This window comes from Rhopalosiphum maidis, chromosome 1, assembly GCF_003676215.2.
Source record: "Rhopalosiphum maidis isolate BTI-1 chromosome 1, ASM367621v3, whole genome shotgun sequence".
In the NCBI taxonomy this organism is placed as follows: domain Eukaryota; kingdom Metazoa; phylum Arthropoda; class Insecta; order Hemiptera; family Aphididae; genus Rhopalosiphum; species Rhopalosiphum maidis.
Window position 1 is genome coordinate 47,073,228 of NC_040877.1, and position 22,392 is coordinate 47,095,619.

General features: G+C 24.9%; 3 protein-coding genes across 4 annotated transcripts; 2 read left to right on the forward strand and 1 right to left on the reverse strand.

Moving 5' to 3' along the window:
• The first annotated feature begins 4,922 nt into the window (after window positions 1-4,922).
• Window positions 4,923-8,026, forward strand: LOC113561059 (tumor susceptibility gene 101 protein). The gene is made up of 8 exons (XM_026967262.1): window positions 4,923-4,998; window positions 5,075-5,140; window positions 5,218-5,381; window positions 5,457-5,580; window positions 6,194-6,513; window positions 7,092-7,292; window positions 7,374-7,507; window positions 7,564-8,026. Exons 3-8 carry the CDS (start codon window positions 5,253-5,255, stop codon window positions 7,748-7,750), a joined length of 1,095 nt encoding a protein of 364 aa, XP_026823063.1. The 5' UTR covers window positions 4,923-4,998; window positions 5,075-5,140; window positions 5,218-5,252; the 3' UTR covers window positions 7,751-8,026.
• A 1,384-nt stretch (window positions 8,027-9,410) lies between these two features.
• LOC113555892 (transmembrane protein 258) lies at window positions 9,411-12,260 on the reverse strand. 2 transcript variants are annotated; one of them, XM_026960510.1, is made up of 2 exons: window positions 12,014-12,187; window positions 9,411-9,934 (listed from the first exon to the last, which is right to left on the reverse strand). In XM_026960510.1, exon 2 carries the CDS (start codon window positions 9,928-9,930, stop codon window positions 9,697-9,699), a length of 234 nt encoding a protein of 77 aa, XP_026816311.1. In that variant the 5' UTR covers window positions 9,931-9,934; window positions 12,014-12,187; the 3' UTR covers window positions 9,411-9,696. The 2 variants fall into 2 exon arrangements, with proteins under 2 accessions (XP_026816311.1, XP_026816302.1); XM_026960501.1 differs by lacking the exon at window positions 9,411-9,934 and adding an exon at window positions 10,413-11,898 and having other exon boundaries at window positions 12,014-12,260.
• A 211-nt stretch (window positions 12,261-12,471) lies between these two features.
• Window positions 12,472-17,263, forward strand: LOC113555887 (USP6 N-terminal-like protein). Its single transcript, XM_026960487.1, has 9 exons — window positions 12,472-12,887; window positions 12,975-13,208; window positions 13,278-13,497; window positions 14,025-14,304; window positions 14,528-14,688; window positions 14,771-14,917; window positions 15,238-15,411; window positions 15,509-15,596; window positions 16,886-17,263. The coding sequence occupies exons 2-9, from the start codon at window positions 13,051-13,053 to the stop codon at window positions 17,218-17,220; spliced, it is 1,563 nt and encodes a 520-aa protein (XP_026816288.1). The 5' UTR covers window positions 12,472-12,887; window positions 12,975-13,050; the 3' UTR covers window positions 17,221-17,263.
• Window positions 17,264-22,392: the final 5,129 nt, after the last annotated feature.

Here is a 22,392-nt window from a genome sequence, read left to right on the forward strand (position 1 = left end):
CAATAGCATTTAAAAAATTGGAATGTCCCTAGTGCTATCATTGTATTCTTCACAAATGTGTTTGAATAAATCTTTCTTTTCTTTTTTGTTGGTGGTCCAATGGTACCTAGTTGACGCTGTGTGACTTTAGTTTTGTCTGCAGCATTTTCATGCCGCATCCCTCCATAAGACATTTCTATATACGCCCCTGATATATATATATATTAACAAGTAACAACAATTAAAAGCTCAACTCAGGCCTCAGGGGTGGATTGAGATATAAAATTATATAGACACCGGATCAGTCCCTAGATCCTTATCTATTATAATATACATTTTTTTATTTATAGAATTTTATTTCTCTTGTCAAAATGCTTATTATATTATTTGAGTATTTGAGCTAATTTTATTAGCAAATAAAGTTTAATCCATTTATTATTTTCAGAAAAACGAAACAATTTTATTTGAAACTAAGATTAATTTACATTTTATTTTATATTATTTTATTAATTTATGTATTATAATATAATATATTTATATTTTATTAAATTTATTAGAAAGTAAAGTGTAATGCACTTATTTTCGAAAAAACGGATATATTTGGATATTTTGTCCTAGATTCTGCATAGGCATATTATATTAAATAAAATTCAAAAATGTTATGGAAAACATAGTTATGCTATTAATAAGTTACATTATTAATATTTAATAATTAATTATAAATAACAGTTTGTTCATTACTGCTAGCTGTCGGCTCGCATCTGTGATATTGACCAATTATGTATTCGTGTTATATTTTTAACATAGAACGATAATCAATAGAACAACAGCTTTATACTCATTATTGTCTTATTTGACTGCTGCCTATTAGATGAAAAGTAAAAAATGTTTATCAGTAATAATAATTATTATGTATTTGTTTACTAAAAGGCAAAAATGAATGTGAGAAACAAAAAAAAGAAAAGGAAGAAAACATTTCAAAACTTATAAAATAACTTTTTAAATGCTATTTAGTTGTCAACAGAGTGTAAGTATAAAACTATTTATTTAATTATGTAATTTTGAATATATAATTAACATGTTTAGAATATTTTAACTGTAAATAAATTGTGTAAGGTCCTGTAATATGCAATTTAAATGTTTTATTTGCAATTTCTGTGACAAGTGGAAGAGTGCATTTTCTAAATTAGCCATTGTGAAATCTAAACTTAGAAGCATACTGACACAAGAGCGTTTTGATCCACTTATATGATATTTATTAAGCAGCAATTATCATTCAAGGTTGACATTGAAGTAATAGAAGAATTCTAAATTCTTGTACCAATAAAAAGATGACTTAAGCTAAAATCTAAAAATATACAAATTATACCACTTTATAAAAGATAAAGACAGAAACTAATTGAAAACAATTTTAACCCCTCCCCCTCAAAAAAGCCCACTAAGCCCCCTCAAACATTCTTACAAACATAAAAATTTTGTAGATTCATTTTTATATATTATATTCTTAAAAAACAAGAAATATAACACATAATAATTTTTATATTATAAATTTGTTTGTATAATATTTTACATAATATTTTATACGAAAATTAAAAATATAAGTTGGAACACTGTCCTATAATGATTTGTTTTATCGTCTGTCAAATATAACAAAATATATAAAATTATATTGATTTGGAAATACAATATACACTGATTCTTTTATCATAAAACACTCATTATTTCAAAAAGTATTCTTGTTTTTGAAAATATTTTTTTACATAATTTCAAGTTGTTGAAAAAACAACGTTTTTATTAAAAAATTATGTTTTTAAATATTTTTTAAATTATTTACTTTTTTAAATGACAACATAGAGTTTTAATTTCAATTTTCATAATCCAAAGCAAAATAATTTTCTGAATATTTTGATACATATAAATTGAATTTAGGGCGAGTAGTTAATGAGTTATACGTATTTAAAGTTTAGACAAGCAGAGTAGTGGACTAACATTTTGCGGGATAACTCCATACCACTCCACTCTATGCATATAAACTTTAAATACTTATAACTCATAAACTACTCGCCCTAAATTCGATTTTTATGTATTAAAATACTCAGAAAATTATTCTGCTTTGAAATGTGAAAATAAAACTCTATGTTGTCATTCAAAAAAGTAAATAACTTAAAAAATATTTAAAAATATAATTTTTTAATAAAAACGTTTTTTTAACAACTTGAAATTATGTAAAAAAATGTTTTCAAAAACATGAATACTTTTTGAAATAATGTGTGTTTTATGATAAAAGAATCACCGTGTATAATAATTTTTCACAGTTAAAAAAATTGTTATTTTTTCTAGATTTTCATTTAGAGTGGTAGATTACCGAAACAAGAGAACGGGTTTTGTTATTTGGTGTCTTGTTAGATTCACTTAGTCTAGGAAAAGTGCTGTGAAGATTTTTAGAACTTTATCGTCAATTGTTAACTCACTACAAAGCTATAAAGCTGAAAAACATAAAAAAACTCCCAATAAAATGTGTTTTAATTTTTTTTTTTAAGTTTTGTAGTGAATAATTATAAAATATTAAGTTCTGAAAATCTTCACTGCACTTCTCCTAGCCAATGTGAATCTAACAAGACCCCAAACAACAAAATTCGCTCTCCAGTTTTAGAGATCTATCTCACTAAATGAAAACGAAAATAAAATCCATTATACATACATATTGCATACAATTAATACATTTTTAACGGCTTTGTTTTATGAGAAAAATCGTAGCCCCCCAACTTTTTCAATGGATTTCCACCTATGCTAATATGCAGTATATTTTGTGATATTATTACTATTTATAACGTAATTTATGTATTTTAATTTAATATATTTATTTTTTATTAGATTTATTATAAATTAAAGTGTAATGCGCTTATTTTTGGAAAAACGGATAGGTATATTTGGATATTTTGACCGATTACTGCCTATGCAAGCATTTTTTGTGTCTATCTCTTTAGTCTCTACTCATTATGTAACTATAAATTTAAATTTTATTTTTATTGGATTCTAATAAAAATCATCAATTAAGAAATTTTACCGAATTTGTGATACAAAGTAGCTCAATAATGGAATTATAATGGGCTCCTTGAGTTCCTTCCGAAAATCACATACATTGCACCGGCAACTGGCTTATCTTGTAGGTCGGAGGAGACGCACATCTAATGTATTTCATTGCTTTCCCCGTCGGTTTTATAATTTAAATTTCTTTCAAATACTGAAATAGTAAAATACCTACTCTCAGAGTAGTCAGTACTCTATAATCTGTATAACTATTTTTTATAATAACATAATAGAGAATATTTTGTTTTTACTAATCTCTATTGTTGTTTTCTTATCTGTCAACAACATTGAATCACGTTATTATCTTTTGTAATTTGTACTTTTGTACGCAACATCAATACATCATATGATTCACAGATCACGGTGTTGATAGTAAATACTAAATACTAAATAAAATAATATGGTAATGGTTAATACTATATAATATTATGTCTATAAAGAAAGTGTAAGTTTTTATCTTTTTAATTTTATTTTCGTAAGTTGAATACTTAGCTGTTGATTATTACACGTTTATTATGTTTATAAAGTTTTACTTAAAATAAATCCTATAAGTAAATTAAAATTACCAACTCGATTTTGGTCGTTGTATAAAGATAGTTTGATTTCAGTGTAGCCCATTAACTATAAAGACGTAAGTTTTATTGTTCATTAAAAGTATCCAACAACCCAATATTGTAATACATTCTAAAGAATCTAGTAAGAAATTATTATTTATTTAATTGTTTTAATATTATTTATATATAGGTAACTTATTCAATTGCATATAGTTTTACATTAACAATTATTTTCGTCTTTACTCAATAAATTAGACTAGATATTGCAACAAATCAATGTATACTAATTACCGTAAATTTATTTGATGATTATTAGTAATCGTATTAATAGTACATTTGTGATTTATAACATTTTCATTGGTTTAGGACATTTAATTATTTTTCAAATAAGATTTGTAGACATGTATTTATTAATTATTTATAGTTAAGTTATTTATAGTTAACAGACTACAGACATTAGTCGGTGTATATATTTTAATTAATGATGTTGTTTTAATATGTTTTAGGAGGATAAATATTAATTTAAAATGATACGAATCGAAGAAAGCCTTTTAAAATCATATCTAACCATGGTAAGTTATAAAATAATGTTTTAATTACAATAATTTAATATAATACACGATATTTGAAAAACTTACCTTGTTATCAACTCATAACTTACTCTTTCTCAAAAGGAGTGTAAAGTGTAGTAACTTCTGAATCATAAATGCCTCAAAGTGAACAGGGCTGGCTTTAAATCTTTCAGCACACAATGTATGAATTATTTTGGCGTTCCTCACTCTGATCAAAATTTAATTTAGACATTTCTCACACTCCCTATTTATTTTTGCACCCTCTGGCATTGCACATGCCGATCATATCTAAAGCCAGTCCTGGAGTTGGAATTTAGTGATATTTCAAAACTTATAATATATAATAACTAAATAACAATTAGCCCACAAAATAGAATAGATTTAGAGGTATACTTCTTTGTAAATTTTTTTAGAACTAAATATCATATCCATACACAGAATGTATCACAATGATCTGACACATTCAAATGTAATTATTTTATAAAAATCGTCATATTACCATGATACACTATATATTATATAGTTATGAATGTAAGGATGTAGATACACTATATTGAATAAATTTGTTAAATATATATATATATATTTATAAATTAAAAATATGTTATTGTAGGTTATAATGTATTTAATATTTATAATATGAAATATTAGAACTGAATACATAGTATAATTTTTATATTTCTTGTACGTTTAATATTTCATATTGATTCTATTTCAGTATAAATTTCCTGAAAATACAAAAAAAGAAATCATAAAAACGTTAAATTATTATCATGGACTCATTTGTAATTTTGAGACATTTTGTAAGTTATTTGTATCATATTTGTTATTTGTAAGTATTTGTATTTAAGTTTTTATAATCAATAATTTTTTTTTCAGTATTTTCAAATAGAATTGAAAAGAAACTAGTTAATTTGAGTGGTACTATTCCTGTTACATTTAAAGGTAATTACTTTAAGTTTATAATTTTGTATTGTTATTTTATTATAAGAATAATTAATTATCTAATTTTATTCTTAAAGGCACCACTTATCACATTCCAATTAGTATCTGGCTGATGGATACACATCCAAATAATGCACCAATCTGTTATGTGAAACCTACATTGGATATGCGAATTAAAATGTCAATGTATGTTGATCATAATGGTAAAATTTATTTGCCATATTTACATAATTGGACTCCGGTAATACATTAAATTATAATTATATTTAATTTGTGCTAATTAGTAATTTTAAATTATATATATTAACCTTTTTAGACTACTTCCAATCTTCTTGATTTAATTGGAGTAATGACAGCAACTTTCTCAGAAACACCACCTGTATATTCAGTTGTTAGAACTGAACCCCCTGTAAATCCTGTTGCTTATCCTACTCAAATGCGTAAGTTTAATTCATATTTGGTATACTTTTATTTTTGGTTGAAAATTTGTGAATATTGTAATTATATTTCAATCAAAATTACTAGTCAGTTTCATTATTATTCTACGTATGAGTGACTTAGTAAAGTATAAACTGACTATAAAAATAAAAGTTATATTAGATATAATGTTTTGATATTTATTTTATGAATATATGACTAAATTATAAACATGACTTTTATCAATTTGCAAAATAAGTGCCTATCAATTATTTTTATGAAATTAGGCTATAGGATAGACAAGTATTTTGTTTAATCATGTAATTTTTATTTTTTAAAACTTTGTAATTTTTGACAACTTAGGGAAAATAATTTTGTTAAAAAAAAACAAAATTATAGATTATGACCTCTCTAAAGATACCATTTATGTAGTTTATTATACTCAATTGACATTAAGAAGGAAACTTGATAGCTGACTTTTACTTAGTTGCGTGTATTTACTACACGGAAGATGAACAGATGGTGACTTTATGTGGGCGATAATCCAGTGATGTCTGATCACCAACTGACAAAAACCTAACGTCATAGGAATATAATTTTAATTATTATTATTCATTTTTTCATATGTACATTTAGCATATGGTGGGACTGGTTCAAACGTGATGTTGCCATATTCTTCAATACCAACATCATCGACTGCTACTTCTAATCCTTCTACAACATACCATGGAAATTCTAATACTCCTTATCCTTTGTATAATAATCAGTTTCCAACACCTTCGCCTTATCCAACAGGTTCAGCAAATACATCAAATTTTCTATCTTATACTCCACCATATACAACTCAAAATTCTTCACAAAACTGTCCATATCCACAGCAACCTGCAGCAACTAGACCAGAATATCCTCCTTACCCACCAACTAATAGTAATTTGCCTAATACTTCTACCACAGGGGTAAGTTTATTTTTTTTCATTTGAATTAATAAATTAGTAAACCTAAAGTATAAATAAAATAAATTCTCATAATAACTGTAATTTGTATTAATTTATTAAATACAAAATAATAATTATTTATCGCCTATAATTTTTCAATAACATTATTTAAATGACTATCAGATATTCATTAAAATACTAGACAACATAAATATTAATATGCAAATAAAAGTAAGGACACAATTAAATACAAAATAAAATGATTTATTGTGTCCTCATATATGATATTGTGAAACTAATAATTAATTTATTGTATGTAAGGATAAAAGATAAATTAATTTTATTATCTAGTTTTAATAGTATGTGCTTTTATTATTTTTAATTGAAAATAAGAACCATTTTGTATTGTCCATAACTGCTATTAAGAGTTTTCTATATTAATGAAGTTTTGTTGCTTATGTATATTTTATAGAATGTTTGCTAACATGTTATATTAATTGTAAAGCATAATTTATATAGATTTGAAGATTTTTTGATCTATATTTATTTTACTTATACCATTCAATAAATAAATATTTGTATATTTGTTACTACCATAGTTGAGTGACGGTGGTACAATAACTGAAGAACATATTAAAGCTTCTTTATTATCTGCTATTGAAGATAAAGTACGAAGGCGCTTTAATGAACAAATGGCTCAGAATAAAGCCGAATTAGATATATTACAACATTCTCAACGAGAATTATCACTTGGAAAAAATAAATTAGACTGTATTTTGACAAGTCTCAACAAAGAAAAGGTAGGAGAAATTCATCTTATCAAAATTCTCTAGTTTTGTTTATATTTTGATTTACTAATATATTAAAATGTATTATTTTAGTCTGAATTAGAACAAAATATTCAAGTATTGCGTGATAAAGAATTAGAACTTGAAATGGCTATTTCTAAGTTATCTAAAGAAGATAATATTGATATTGACGATGCTGTAACTACAACTGCACCTCTTTATAAACAGTAAGTAATTATATATTTTTATTATGTAAGTTACTTATTATTTTTATAATTATTAGAATATTGAATGCATTTGCTGAAGAAGCTGCAACTGAAGATGCAATTTATTATATGGGAGAAGCATTAAGAAGAGGTGTGATTGATCTTGACGTATTTTTGAAGCAAGTACGTTCCCTTTCTCGTAAACAATTTATGTTGCGGGCTTTGATGCAACGATGTAGGCATAAGGCTGGCTTAGTTGCTTAATTTAAAGACGATTAACTAACAAGATTGAGATAAAATTAACAAAATAAAATGTTTAATTTTTATGGATAAACAAAATGAGGTAAAACAATATTTGCAGTATATATAATATTACTATAACACATGTTTCTTATGTTATTTATATTGTAAGTGTATATTTACGTCAGTTAACTATTGCAATAGAGATCAATAATATGCTTAATTTTGTTAGTCTTATTAAAAATTTTATCAACCAAATCATTTTAATTTTAATAATAAATTCTTAATATTTTATTACTATAAATTACTGTGCACTAAGTTGATATATCAATCATTATATCTCTAAAATAAATATTATTTCATTTTAAATTCTATTTTACTTTATTTTTAAATTTTTATATATTATTATGATATTTTGTTATAAGAAAAAAAAAGCACTTTATATATAAAACAAAATTAAAACTACAATTGTAATTTTATTGAAGTTAAAATTTAAATCTATATTAAGTAATTAATTATTATTATTAATTGTATATAGGTCAAATCCACAAAATATATTTAATTTTAAAATTTATTTAAGCGTATTCTATTATTATGCCCATGTTTTAATACAATAGTTCTTTTTATAAACAATTTTTTAACATATTGATGTCTTAACTAAAAAATAGTTATATTATAATTATTATAATATAACTATTACAGAAAAAAAAATATAATATAATTATAATACCTTTTATTTTATTAAAAAATAGAAAAATGGACTTATGCATTTGTGAATATGACCAAAGAAATTATAAGTTGTATTAAATGTTTAAAATTTATTTTAGAGATATTTTAGCTAAATTATTTTATTAACTATTACATATTATTTAAGCATCTAAGGAATGATACTACTTTACTAATAATTAATCTGTTATTTTTAGTTCAGTTAATTAAATTAAATTGGCCATTTATAAATTATTATTAAAGCATCTTTATTGTTTTAGATTATTATGCTTTAATGTAACTTAATTATGTGTAATGTATAGAAGTTAAATAAACATACATATATATATTTTGTTTTATTATATTGAAAATTCTAATTCTTAATTTTAAACACTACTACTTGTCATCAGTTTTATATAAATAAAAAATGAAATAAATTATACCAGTAAATAGAGAATTTGTAGCTCTAAAATATAATACATACTATGTAGTATGTAACAACTATTGTTGGTATTGACACCGACTAATTTAATACTTTAAATTGGTATTTAAATATATTTAACATTTTAATTATTTACCAAATGTTATTAAAATTTCCCATATAAACTCTTAGATAGTGGGTGCATGGAGTCTATTGTGATTTCAAACTATTGGAACTAGAGTCAGTTGAGATTCTTGTATATACACTCATGTATTACCTAGTATGTAGAAATTAGAAACCCAAAATGTATTGTTATTCATTGATTTTTTTTTTTTTTTGCTTAAATAATTTTATTAATTACTGAAATTATAATATATGATTTAAAAATCAATATTATATTTTTATTTGAAACAAATTTTTATTCTGACATGGTCATCTCATTGCCAGCCATAGCCGTGACAATAGATATACATATTATCAATTATTTCTTTAAAGAAATAACTGTATAATTAATTAAAACTTACAAATTTACAATTAAACAAAAATAGTAGGTAAATATAACGTTATGAACACATTTATTATATTTTTAAAAATGAAAACAAAAATAATTTATAATGAAAGTAGTTTCAATTGATGACAGATATAAATAGAGATTTTAATTATATTATACAATATTTACATATAAATGTTAAATAACAAGATACATTTATCCATATTTTACATACTCAACAGTATATATTTTATGTATAAATATTGTTTTATTGCATATAATAACTCAAAATAGTGTCTTTAAATGATGTGTTGCAAAAATAATAATAATAATAATAATAATAATAATAATTCATTATACATATATTCCAACCCAAAGTAATAAGAACAGAAGGCCAAAGCCAGTAAATAAGGCAGCTACAAAAGATATGGTCAGTTCTTTTTTCAAATTTCTAGTATACTTTGTACCAGTTACTTCATAGACAAAAAACCATGCTGTGAAAAACACCCCAATGCTGAGCAATAACAAGGTGAGATGTGGATAAACTGCTGGGCTAACTGGAGACACATACCGCTTGTACAGTGTCATTGTGCTAAACAAAAATAATAAAAGTCAATATAATTTCAGTTTTATATAAAACTAATACTAATAAAATACTAATAATAATTAACAGTAACATATTCTGAGATATAGTATTATTATTAAAAGTTTTTATAGATTTAGTTGCTGAAGTATATATTTTAGGTTCAGATCTAGGGTATATAACAGACAGCAAGTTAAACTAAATCATTCATTTTTTTCAAAATATAAACATCAATTTAGGAGGCCTATTGAAATATTACTGAGCCAGGCCAAATTTATTTAGATTATTTCATGATCACACTTGTGATATGTTGTTAAATAGGTTCTGATACACATATTTATTTTACTTATGTATTTATATTTGAAAAAATGTAGCTATTTTTTTTTATTACCATAAACAAAGGTAAGAAAACAAAATAAAAGTAAATAAAAAATAAACAAGATTTTATTTTAAAAATATAGTTACAATTATTCTAAGATATTTAAGTAAACAATCATAGTACAAAATAAAATTTCCTAAACACATTAATTAAAATTAAATAAAAATAATGCATTTTCTATAGGTAATGCTTCATTATAAACGTAAAAACAGTTTAAATAGTTGCTACAAATGTTTAAAGGTAGTAAAAAGGAAATAAATCATACACTTTGATTTAGATAGAATATTATTGTATTAATAGTGATTTATCATTTAAGACGTCGACCAAAAGCTGTTTGTCATGTAGTACATCATCAATTTCATTTTTATCCCAAAGTAACAATACTTTAGATAATCTATTTATATTTTGTCCAAAGATCTTGATTACACCTCTTGTTTCTAATAATGAACACATAGTTATGAATTCGCTCAAATCCCTTACTTGAATGTTGCGTTTTTTACAAATAGTTGTAAAAACATTGAATACTCTTCCTATAGTAATTACTTGATTTTTTTTAGTAGAAGACAATAATAATAATAATGCGCATACCACTAATTCTTGCTGTAACGGTAATTTTTCAGAGTTTTCATCATTATTATCAAGCGCACCAGAAGTGGAATAAACATTATTCAATACAGCTATCACATCATTTAATTCAATTTTTTTGTCAATTTTATCATCTGCTAACTCGATAACTCTTCTTGTAACATCCAATGCATAACGTATATCACCTCGAAAAGAAGCAATTTTTGCAGATAAAAGCTGAATTGCATTGACAGGAAATAATTCTGCAACTCCTGCACTTTCTAATCTATGAGATATGATATTAGCTAACTCTATTTTTGTATATGGTGGAAAATTCAATAATTCTGGTTGTAAAGAAACTTTAGTTTTTAACATAGGCAATAATCGATCAGTAAGATCTAAAGAGTTTGCAATACCTATAACAACCATATTTGAGTGTGGAATGCTTGGCCACTCAAATATTTGATACAATATTGATTGATTTTTAGATGATAGTTGATCAATTTCATCAAGTACCATGAGAATAGATTTGTGTTTAGCTTTCAAGTACTGTTCAATGGTCGATATGCATTCTCTTTGTGTACCTGATCCGATTTTTAACATTTCAGCAATTTTAGCATATACACGATTGGCAGATTTTATCATACTACAGTTCACATACACTATGGTGAAGTTGTCAGTAACCAAATCACTGTTAAACAATGAATGAAGAGACACGGTTTTACCGGTACCTGGCGGTCCAGATATGTACATAGAAACCGACCGGTTATCTTCAAGATGTTTTTTCAGGAATGATTTTAAACATTCTATGTGTTTTTCTCTCCCGGGCAGCGAATCCGTGAAACCGCTGTGCAAATTCAACAGTGCTGTGCCAAAAGTTGATTTCTTCTGATCGCCATTCATTTCACGGAATAGATAGTACCGCGGTCAGATGATTAAAAATGACACAATATAATCCGCCAAACTGGGTGTACTAAAAACGAACTGTAATCCAATGTCGGAGGCAAGTAGGTATTAAAGCGTGGAAAAGCTGAGGCCAAAAAAAAAAAAAAAACGCCGGTCACGAGAACAAAATGAAAAACTTTAAATAATTTATGATTTAAGTAGTATATATATAAAGAAAAAAAAAAAAACAACCAATTTACCTCGTCGAGTCCGGCACAGTTGTCGATCGTCGAATTGTATTACGTATTCTTCAAAAGGGTGAACGGTTATTGCCGTTTGTCGGTTTTTCACAGTGGTAATCCCCCAGCTATGATGAATATAAAAAATAAATAATAATTTATTGCGCGTGTACGACCACTGTGTATACGTATCAACATATAAAAGTTGGAAACGATATCTATCGCCGTCCGTGCGTCGTTGTACATATATGAACTTAGCATCGGGTTTTCATTTTTTTTTTTTTTCGTAAATAAACAAATTAAATTGATTGAACACGAGTCGTTGTCGATCTAATATCTTATATTATTATCTATGGACGATAATATTATTATTTATTACATATTATGTCAATATGACAAACAACAATTAATGACAGTATGACACAGGCAGATAGATTTTCATCGGAATTTTTCGCGTTTGAATTTCATCCATACTGTGATAATAATACTAATAAATATTATTACTATAGGTGTATTTACTATATACAGTTTACAATAACAACAATAATAGAATTATTGTTGTTGTTAGAGTAGCATAATTTATTGTTATGACGGTAACGGCGCGGGAGGGGGAGAACAAAATATGTAATTAGTGCAGTTCATATCGCGTCCGAGTGTGGCGTGTGTTTGCGTGTGTTTTGGGTTCCGTGATATCACTATATCAGCGCCGACGGACGACGACCTAATACCGTATGCGTCTGTATTGAAATTTTAGGACGGTTTATTTATTTTTTGTATCGTTCGCTCGTCTTCCGTCTATTCACATACAACTACCTACCATGGTCTACATAGCAAAATGCCGCTGACATCTGAGATTCGTCGACGTCTCACTCGGCACGACACTGAGGCATAAGGTGTACGTACTCAATCCCGATTTTGGTGATAAATGGTTTTTTGATTCTTCTACTGTAACTTGACCAAGCACTATTTTTGTCGCGTCTAGCACGCAACGACGACAACGCTACACCACAGTCGTGACGGACAGTGCGCGACGGCCATGAGAAACATTTGTCAGTGTGATGAATGAGGACGAGATAGCTGATAAAGTATACGAGGAGAGAGAGAGAATTGTTGATCTATATAGGAATGGACCCGGGGACGGAACAATTATAGATCCTGTTGATGATCCTGCATTCAATGACTATTACAAACTTGATAGATTTGGATTCATAATATGGTATATACTTAATTTTACAATATTATCGTTAATGGTCTTGGTTCAAATTATTTACAATTTCTTTCCCAGTGATGAGTCAAAGTTTAAAAAAGAAGATCCTCAAGAGATAAAAATCGAAGTAACCCGAGAACAAAAATGGCTGAAAATGATCTCCAATTGGGATGGTCTGTCCCGAGAAAAACTCAAAAGACGCGTTTACAAAGGCATTCCAAATTCATTACGTGGTAAAGTGTGGGCCAAACTATTGGGTGTTGATCAACTCACAGATGATCAGAAAAATAAATACAAAGTAATTCTCTATTAAACTATCAATATGTATAAAATGTACAGTTATTAATGTTTTGGATAATCTATATTTTATAAAATTATTCTGATAGATCAATATATTAGTTATTTTTAGTATAACAGTATTTAAGAGGATGTCAGTGCAATATTTGTTTTTTTCTCAAATCTACATGCAACCTATAAAAAATGCTTTCACCTAAAATAATTTTTTTTATGATTTTTAAGTAATCTTGGAGTAAAATAAAAATATATAGACAAATCAATATTTCATACCCTTAAAAATATTATTCTCCACAGTATTTGTAATGGGTGATTTTACTCTGAGTACTTAAAAATCTTAAAAAAAAAAAATGATTTTAGGTGAAACTTTTTAATATATTATGTTGCTTGTAAGTTTGAGAGAAAAAATATGATGAAAAAACAGTGTGCTGACATCCTCTTAAGTTTAAATTTGACTAATTTTAAATTTTTTTATATTTATCTGTATTAAATATTATAATTCCATTGTTATTAAATATTTGTTTTACATAGCATATGTGTGAGTTGGCATGGGAGCATTCACCAGATGTGAGACAAATTGATTTAGATGTGAATCGAACATATCGAGAACATATCAACTTCCGAAAACGTTACAATTTCAAGCAACAAGAATTATTTAATATACTATCTGCATATAGTATTTATAATTTAGATATTGGTTATACTCAGGGAATGTCACAAATTGCAGCATTACTATTGATGTATTTAAGTGAAGATGAAGCTTTCTGGGCATTATCTACTCTTATTTCCCATAGCAAGTATCATATGCATGGTGAGTTTAATATATTGATGTACAATAGACTTTCCATAAGCAAAAATTGATTTATCTCATTATTAAACAAACAAAAAATATGTCAATTGTTAATTTGATATATTAAGTTTTATTTTTATTTGTTTTAAAACTATGGTTATCGATAGTTAATTAATTCTGTAAATAATTTAGATGATTTTATTCTTAAATAATAACACTTATTATAACACTCAAAATATTTTAGGTTTTTTTATACCTGGATTTCCTAAGTTAATACGTTTTCAAGATCACCATGATAAAATAATGAATAAGTTATTACCTAAGTTAAAAAAACATTTGGATAAAAATGGAGTTGAAACTGGATTATATACATTAAAATGGTTCTTCCAATGTTTTTTGGACAGAGTATGTACATTAATTGATTTATCTTTATTAGTTTTTTATAGTCGATATTGTTATTTATAATTTGTCCCCATTCATTGTTTAGATACCATTTAAATTGACTTTAAGAGTGTGGGATACATTTTTACTAGAAGGTGACAAAATATTATCAGCTATGGCATATTGCTTGTTAAAATTACATCGCCACCAGCTATATGCTTTAGGAATGGATGATATACTTAATTTTTTGCAAGTAAGTTACAAAAATTATAACTTTTAAATTTAAATTCTTAATTATTTTTATTATACAATTTTACAATTTATTTTTGTTTATTATTTACATTTTTAATATTGTGATTATTTTTCAATCAATTTAATTAAAAGTTTTTTTTTTTTTTGATTGCTTGATAGCTTATTAAAAAACAAATTGCTTATTTACAGAATAAATATTCATTATCTTTTATAGTTTAATTTGAGAATATTTATAACAAATTGGTTTTATCATTTATTAAATATGGTTATGTATAATATTTTATTTATATATTAATTTAATGGACATTTATTAATGATAAGGTAAAATTGGAACAAAATTATCAACATACAGCAGATTATACCATAGAAAAACTTCAAGAATGTCTTATTGAATTAAAAAAATATAAACTCGATAATGCTGGCCTGCCATCTCCAAGTGAAAAGTTAAAAAGAGAGCTTGGAATATTTAATCCTGATGATATCCCTGTTAGGAAGGTAAAACTTGTTTAAAGTCAATTATTATTTTTCAATCAAATACTAATTAAAAAAATATGTAGTTAAATAAAATAATAATTAAAAAAAAAATTTCCAGCCTCAAATCAATGGAGTGGATAAAAAAAGAAAACCCATAAATACAGACCAAATTCATAGTTCACCTGAACAGGATTCACAACGTCAAGGTGAGTGGACTAGATTGTGAACACTTGCCTGATGATATAATTAAACCTATGGTGTCTATAGAAACTAGTCTTCCATTTAATATTAATGCACAAATCATAAAATATTTTCATTTATTTAGGATCTTAGAAAAAAGTTGCTTTCATTTTTTAGTTTAACATTTTATATAATACAGCATCAACATGTCGTGATAGTTATTTATTAGTAGAAATTTTAAAGTTATTTTTTATGATTATTATTTTTTTATAAGCTTATTACGTTTTGTAAAATAACTATAATGTTTTTGTTATTTTAAGTTTAAAATTATTAATTATATACCTTTTATTGAAATAAATACTGTAAACAGATGTGTTGTTAGCCTCGTTAAATGTGTATTAAACTATTAAAATATAATTTACATATCTAGTAAACTGAATACTTCTTGGAATTAATATTGTTCCTTTGAAAAAATGTGGCTGTTCAATAACAATGTTTACCAATAGTCTTAACTTGTTTATATTATACGTATACATTTTTAATCAAAAATTTATTTTAACTGTGTAATGCAATTAATTTTTATTTGCTAACACAAAGTTGTTGTTTTTATTACCTAATTATTTATATTTGAGTACAACTCTACAACAAAACTTTTTTCATTATTATTCTGTTGGCTTACTGAGGCTTACTCATTTATTGTAAATTTTTATATAAAATATTTTAAAACTATTGCATTTAATATTTATTTTTTTATCTATGTTTTATAAATAAAAAAGTATTTTTCAATTATTTGTTGTGTTTTAAATGTAAATCATATGTATTGATATCCCTAAGTTAATTATCTTTGTGATTTAAATTGTTTAATATAACAATACAAAACATTAATACATATTGTTACATTGGAAGATATTATACAACACATTTGTAACATCGTTAAATTGTAAGAAAATTTAACTACAATATCATTTTGTAATAGCATTTTTTATTCTTTTAATTAGTAGATATGTTTGGCAGATTTAATCTGTGAAAAAATTTCTTTGTTGCATGTAAAAATTTGTATGTAAAAATTGGTTTGTTTATTTTGATAATCCCTCTTCATTTTACTTATTCAAGGTGAGTAAGATACAATTTAAAAATATGTTTTCATATCTAACCAATATTATAAATTGTATATATTCTTAGTAATAATGAGCAAAAGAAAATCTAATCCTAATTAACAAATAAAAATCAAATTCTACTGACTATTTTGAATTATAACTTAGTCTATATTTAAAACACATTACAAATAAGTATATATATATATGAATTTTTTCAGGTTCAATTATTACAAATGGTAAAAACAGTTTAGATGATGTTAGCTCAATTGTTGGAGACAGTTCTAGACGCTCATTGCTGGACACAAGTGTAACTTCAGCGGCTACCACTACAGTGTCTCCACAAAGCATTCAAAATGATGATGCTGGATCGGATGTTACATGTGTGAGCCCACAACTTGATGTGCTTCGCATATATGTGCCATACGATACTCCAACAAAGAAATCTCCTACTTCTGTTTCAAACAAAATTACAACAATACAGGTGATGGACGAGATAGCCACTCCTACTGTGGAAACAGATGGTATGTTTAAAGCGGTGTCTACTATAAACTAATCATTTGTTGAATTAGTGATATACTAAATTGGCTGTGATTGAATATATAGTTGGTGACTACTCCATGACTATAATACCTTTTTTGTATTTTTGTGTACAGTACACAATTTGTTCTTGGCAAGAAGCTTAGATGTAGCTTAAGTACAGTAGTTGAAATAAAATTTCATTAATCATATAATTTATACCTCAACAAGTCATTAATTTAAATTATTTTGTAATAAAATGGTGCAGAAGTTAAAGTAATAGCTGTTAACTCCTATATTGATTTTAATTATTTACAACATAATTTATAAAAATAGATGTAATTTGTTATAAATTAAACTACTTCTCAACTTCAATAATCTATACTTATTTTATACCTATATAATTCAACTTTTAATGTTATTTCAATTTCTTAATAACATTTAATATAATTAAAATATTAATGTTCAAAAAAACAATAACTATATTTGATAATATACTTTATTTATCTTGCATGATGACTAAAATTTTGAGTTGCATAGAAATTATAAATAACATTAATATAACTATTTTGAATTCCTATAAAAGTTTAAATGTTTTAATTATAAAATAGCAAATTTATAAAAAATAATGTTTATTTATACAATTTTTTATTTCTATTATTAAATTAGATCTCTTACTTAATTTACAATTATATTCATATATATTATCACACTTGTACGTGGTTTATAATTTGATTAATTAATGAGCTATTGTATTTTATGCAATTGTACACGTAATACCTAAAATATTAACTATTTTTATTTTAGTAAAATATGATTGAGATAATTTACATGAAATGTATTATTATAATATAAATGTATTTCCTTCTATTCCGATTAAATTTGATTAAATACTTTATTTTATAAATAAAATCATTAATACATTTCTTAATGTTAATAATTAAAATAAGTATTACAACAATATATCACATGATGATATTATTACAATTTCTTATTAAAAGTATGTTCACTATTTTACTATCAGTATTAAAGTAAAAAAGATAAGTATCAAAGTAATAAAAGTGTTAACTAATTAATTTATGTTGTAGTTGAATGATTTAATGATAATTTTGGTTAATTGTAAAAAAAATAGTTTTATTTTTTATTTTAAATGTAAATTAGAAAAAAAAATACTTTTGGACGCTATCATTATGTAACTGAATGCTCTCTTTCAATATAAGACTAAATTCATTATTCATTCCAGACTTTTTGTATTTTGCACAAATAAATAAAATGTACATAATATTAAATTAGCTAAGGTTGCCAGTTGACTAAAAAAATTTGAATGTATTAAAGAGAAATAATAATTATAAGCAACAATTTATTTTATGAAAGAAAATTGATGTGTATTTTGACAGAAAGATAATTGTTTTTAACAAATGCCTTAGATTGTCTTATAAATTAATATATTATATATTTTTAATAATTCTATATAATAATTACTACTTCTACATTATTATTAAGATGTATTTTATGTCATTAGATGTTAACTTGGTGTTCAAAAGACATATAGAATATAGATGTTACAACTTATTATACTTAGATAGAATTGTTAAAACTTGTTTTGTAATTTTAACATTCTGTATAGATCATGAATTTTAAATTTAAATGTTTTTGTTATAAATGGGAAAGATGCAACTTGAACAAATGGTTATGTTTATAATTTATCGATTGTATACAAACTGAATGATTAATTACAGTGAAAACATGATATTATTTTCATTGTATAAAAAATATTCTTCTAAATAAGTACGAGACTGTGAACATTAATAAGCAAGGACAATAGTTTCCTGAGCGTTCAATCTTTATAATTTATTTATAAATTAAAAATGTGTTTATAATTTATATACATTTTAATTATTAATTTATTGTTATTTATAAACATTGTACTGTAGCTATTTAATATCATTAAAATTTATCATTGACAATATTAATGTATTTTAATATAATTATTAATATATTATATATATATATTATATATATAAATATATTTATGTATTATACCCTAAATATATATTAACAATTATTTGTTTTATTTTTTGAATATAATTTTATCAAATCGCAAGATTACTACTATTATTATTACTTATTAGCATTTAGCAGTCAAAAGAAATTAAATTTAGTATTGTGTGTTTGTCTGTATAATAAAAGTTCTGTATTAATATAAACTTTGTTGGTTTATATGTATATAAATGGTTATAATGATATATATACAGATGATTAAATTTCAATTTATTTTCTGCGAGCAAAGTTAATAACAAATTAGGGGAGGGGGCTGAAAAACAACAGGTTATTTTCTTAATTATCCAATTGCGCATAGTGACATAGGAAAGCATGTGCTTAGAAATATTTCAGTATACAGGAAGCAGTGAACTTAAGTATCGGACAAATAAAGAATGTAAAAAAATGATTATTTCACTTGTGAGGGGTAACGTTGCATTTATAATATTTATATACAAAATAAAATTACAAAACTATATAGCTTTGTGAAAGCATGAAACGTACCTATTTGTTTCGTACTCGGTCTATCTGACAGTGGCAAACCCAGGATTTTAGTATTGTAGGTTTGCATCACTTTCGAGAAATCACTGTTTGTCTATGTAGATAAGGTTTAACCAACTATGCATTACAAATTCGCTTGTTATGCTCGACCACCTTATTTATATTATATTCAAACGTTTAATAAGTTGCTTTTAATACTCAATATTGTCAAATATAATAGCTGGTCTTCAGTCATAGTTGAGCAAAGGTATATTTTGAGAAGTTATAGCCACATAAAACTTCATTCTGCAGCAGTTCAGTTGCACTGCTAACTAGAAGTGTACATAATATTTTAGTGGCCAGATTTTACTAAGAATAAAACTGGATAACCTGATCTCCCAAATGCCCTCTTGGGTCAGCCCTATGTACTCTGCTATTTATATTATTGTGCATTTGTACCAAACAAGTATGAAAAATTCAAATGCAACAAGTCCTCTGTCCTAATGATTACCTTTTCCCAAACAACAACTACTCAATTTTATCAGGCTCTCGGCTGGTCAATAAATAATAATATAAATAAATGTTATTCAAGATTTCTACTTATAGTCTATAATAAATTACCTACTAATTATTTTACTATTTACGTAATACAGAACAGCTTCATATTTGACGTATTTTTATTTACCATTGTATCTTGGAGCAACTAAATGCGGGTACTAAATATCATGTTAACAGTCAATAAATGAAAATCACTTTCCAACACTTAATAAATTACTATTTATCCACTTCTTACTAAAATAAAAAATATTTTTATTAAAACAAATTACAACATTTAGGTAAATATATATATATATATTAACTAACATTTCTGATGATACCATATTCTAATACTTTTTTAATTATAATTAAATTAAAGTTAATAATAAAGAATTATCTATACATTTGATTAGATTATTAATTGATTTTTATAATATAATAATAAAGAAACGCATTCCAAACCTACATGTTTCCCTCTATTAATTTACTTAAAATTAATACATTTAATAAGTACTAGTATCTAACTTAAATAGGTTTAGTTACATATTAATTAATTTAAACTAATGCAAAATACATGCGAATCTTAATAACACAAATGGATAGCATTTTATTGATTTTGCGTCAATAAATTGTATAGGTGAAACTGGTAAATGCCAAAAGGTATATTTAACAAAATATATATTGTGTTGATAAAATTACATAGATCTTTAACCAAATAATTTTATTATTAACAATGTGCATCTTTATTCATTTCAACACTATACTTGTAAAACCGATAAGGATATTGCAAAAAAGTTCAACAAATAATATTAATACAGTTTTATTCTTTAAGAGGACGTTATACCCGTATGTGTTGTTTCTCTCTTACTAATGTTAGATCATAGTAAATTTGCGTTCAGCAGAACACATTTTGTGATGTTAGCTTTAATATTAGAGTAAATTTACCTATTATAAAACTTAAAGATAATAATATTATATAGGGCATCTCATAGGCATTTATTGACATCTTAATTATAGTTATAGTTATGTAAAATATTAAAACTTTAAAATGCTCGTAACTCGCTTAAAAATTTAAAACTAAATAATATGTCTATGATGAATTGAATGTAGCTAATATGGTAATTTTGATTTATCCAGTTGGTGCTATTGTGGAACTGCTTTTCCGAATAATCATTTCATATTCTTATCACTTTTCGGACAAGTGCTTATCACACGTATTAAGAATAAGCTTTTCCCATGAAGGTTTGCGATCTAGCTTTCATGGTTTTTCTTGATGGCTTACCATTACAGTATTAAAAAAATTAACTGTCATTTATAGGAAAAATATGAAGAAATCTATAAATAGCTAAAAATTGACAAAACATTTTTAAGTTATAGGTTTCCATGTCCCACATATGTATATGAAAATCGTAATATTAACATTTTGACTATTTTGAGTATATTAATCATGATATTAACAGTTATAAATATTATTTTTTTTTGATTTACAACAAAATAAGAAAATGGTTTTAAGCGTTAGTGTTGTAATTAAATATTTTATAGTAAAAGCATTAGTTTGTATGCGGATGCCGGATGAGCAGGGACGTACACAGAAAAAAATTTTGGGAGGTGTTTTTGAAAATCAGTTATTGAAAAGTAGAACTTTTTTTAATAAACATACAAATTTTTTTTATGAAAATTAGCTGTACCTACTTATAGGTAAAATACCTACTTTTTTTAAGTATAAACATTGATATAAAGAAAAAAATTCAATATTAAATTTAATTTTCGTGAAGTTTTAGTCATTATGTTAAGAATATCTTCACAGTTAACATCTATCTCCTCTATGTATATTTAACAATATTAATTCATTTAATCTATCGTCAGCTCGTTACCAGTTTTGTTACGAAAATACGTACCCACGTCAATTCACAATATAGATATAATTTTATTTTTTTATGTATAAATTCTGTTTAAGTATATTTATTTTTATTCAAATTATATAAATTAAATTTTTGTTTTGGTTTAACCGGTTTTTCAGAAACACAATGTAATATCAAACTTGTCTATCAAAGTATAATATGACAATTAACATTAAGATAGAATAAATAAATAACTATACAAAAACTAAATATTTCGGTGGGGGGAGGGGTGTTTGAAGTGTTTCCACTCA

Excerpts from the sequence above, each read along its gene's own strand:
- LOC113561059 (XM_026967262.1), top strand. The coding sequence starts at position 5,253 with ATGGATACACATCCAAATAATGCACCAATCTGTTATGTGAAACCTACA. Across the intron at positions 6,514-7,091 it reads CTAATACTTCTACCACAGGG|TTGAGTGACGGTGGTACAAT; the intron begins GTAAGTTTATTT and ends TTACTACCATAG. Across the intron at positions 7,508-7,563 it reads ACTGCACCTCTTTATAAACA|AATATTGAATGCATTTGCTG; the intron begins GTAAGTAATTAT and ends TATAATTATTAG.
- LOC113555892 (XM_026960501.1), bottom strand. The coding sequence starts at position 11,771 with ATGAATGGCGATCAGAAGAAATCAACTTTTGGCACAGCACTGTTGAAT.
- LOC113555887 (XM_026960487.1), top strand. The coding sequence starts at position 13,051 with ATGAATGAGGACGAGATAGCTGATAAAGTATACGAGGAGAGAGAGAGA. Across the intron at positions 13,498-14,024 it reads ATCAGAAAAATAAATACAAA|CATATGTGTGAGTTGGCATG; the intron begins GTAATTCTCTAT and ends TGTTTTACATAG. Across the intron at positions 14,689-14,770 it reads TCCAATGTTTTTTGGACAGA|ATACCATTTAAATTGACTTT; the intron begins GTATGTACATTA and ends TTCATTGTTTAG.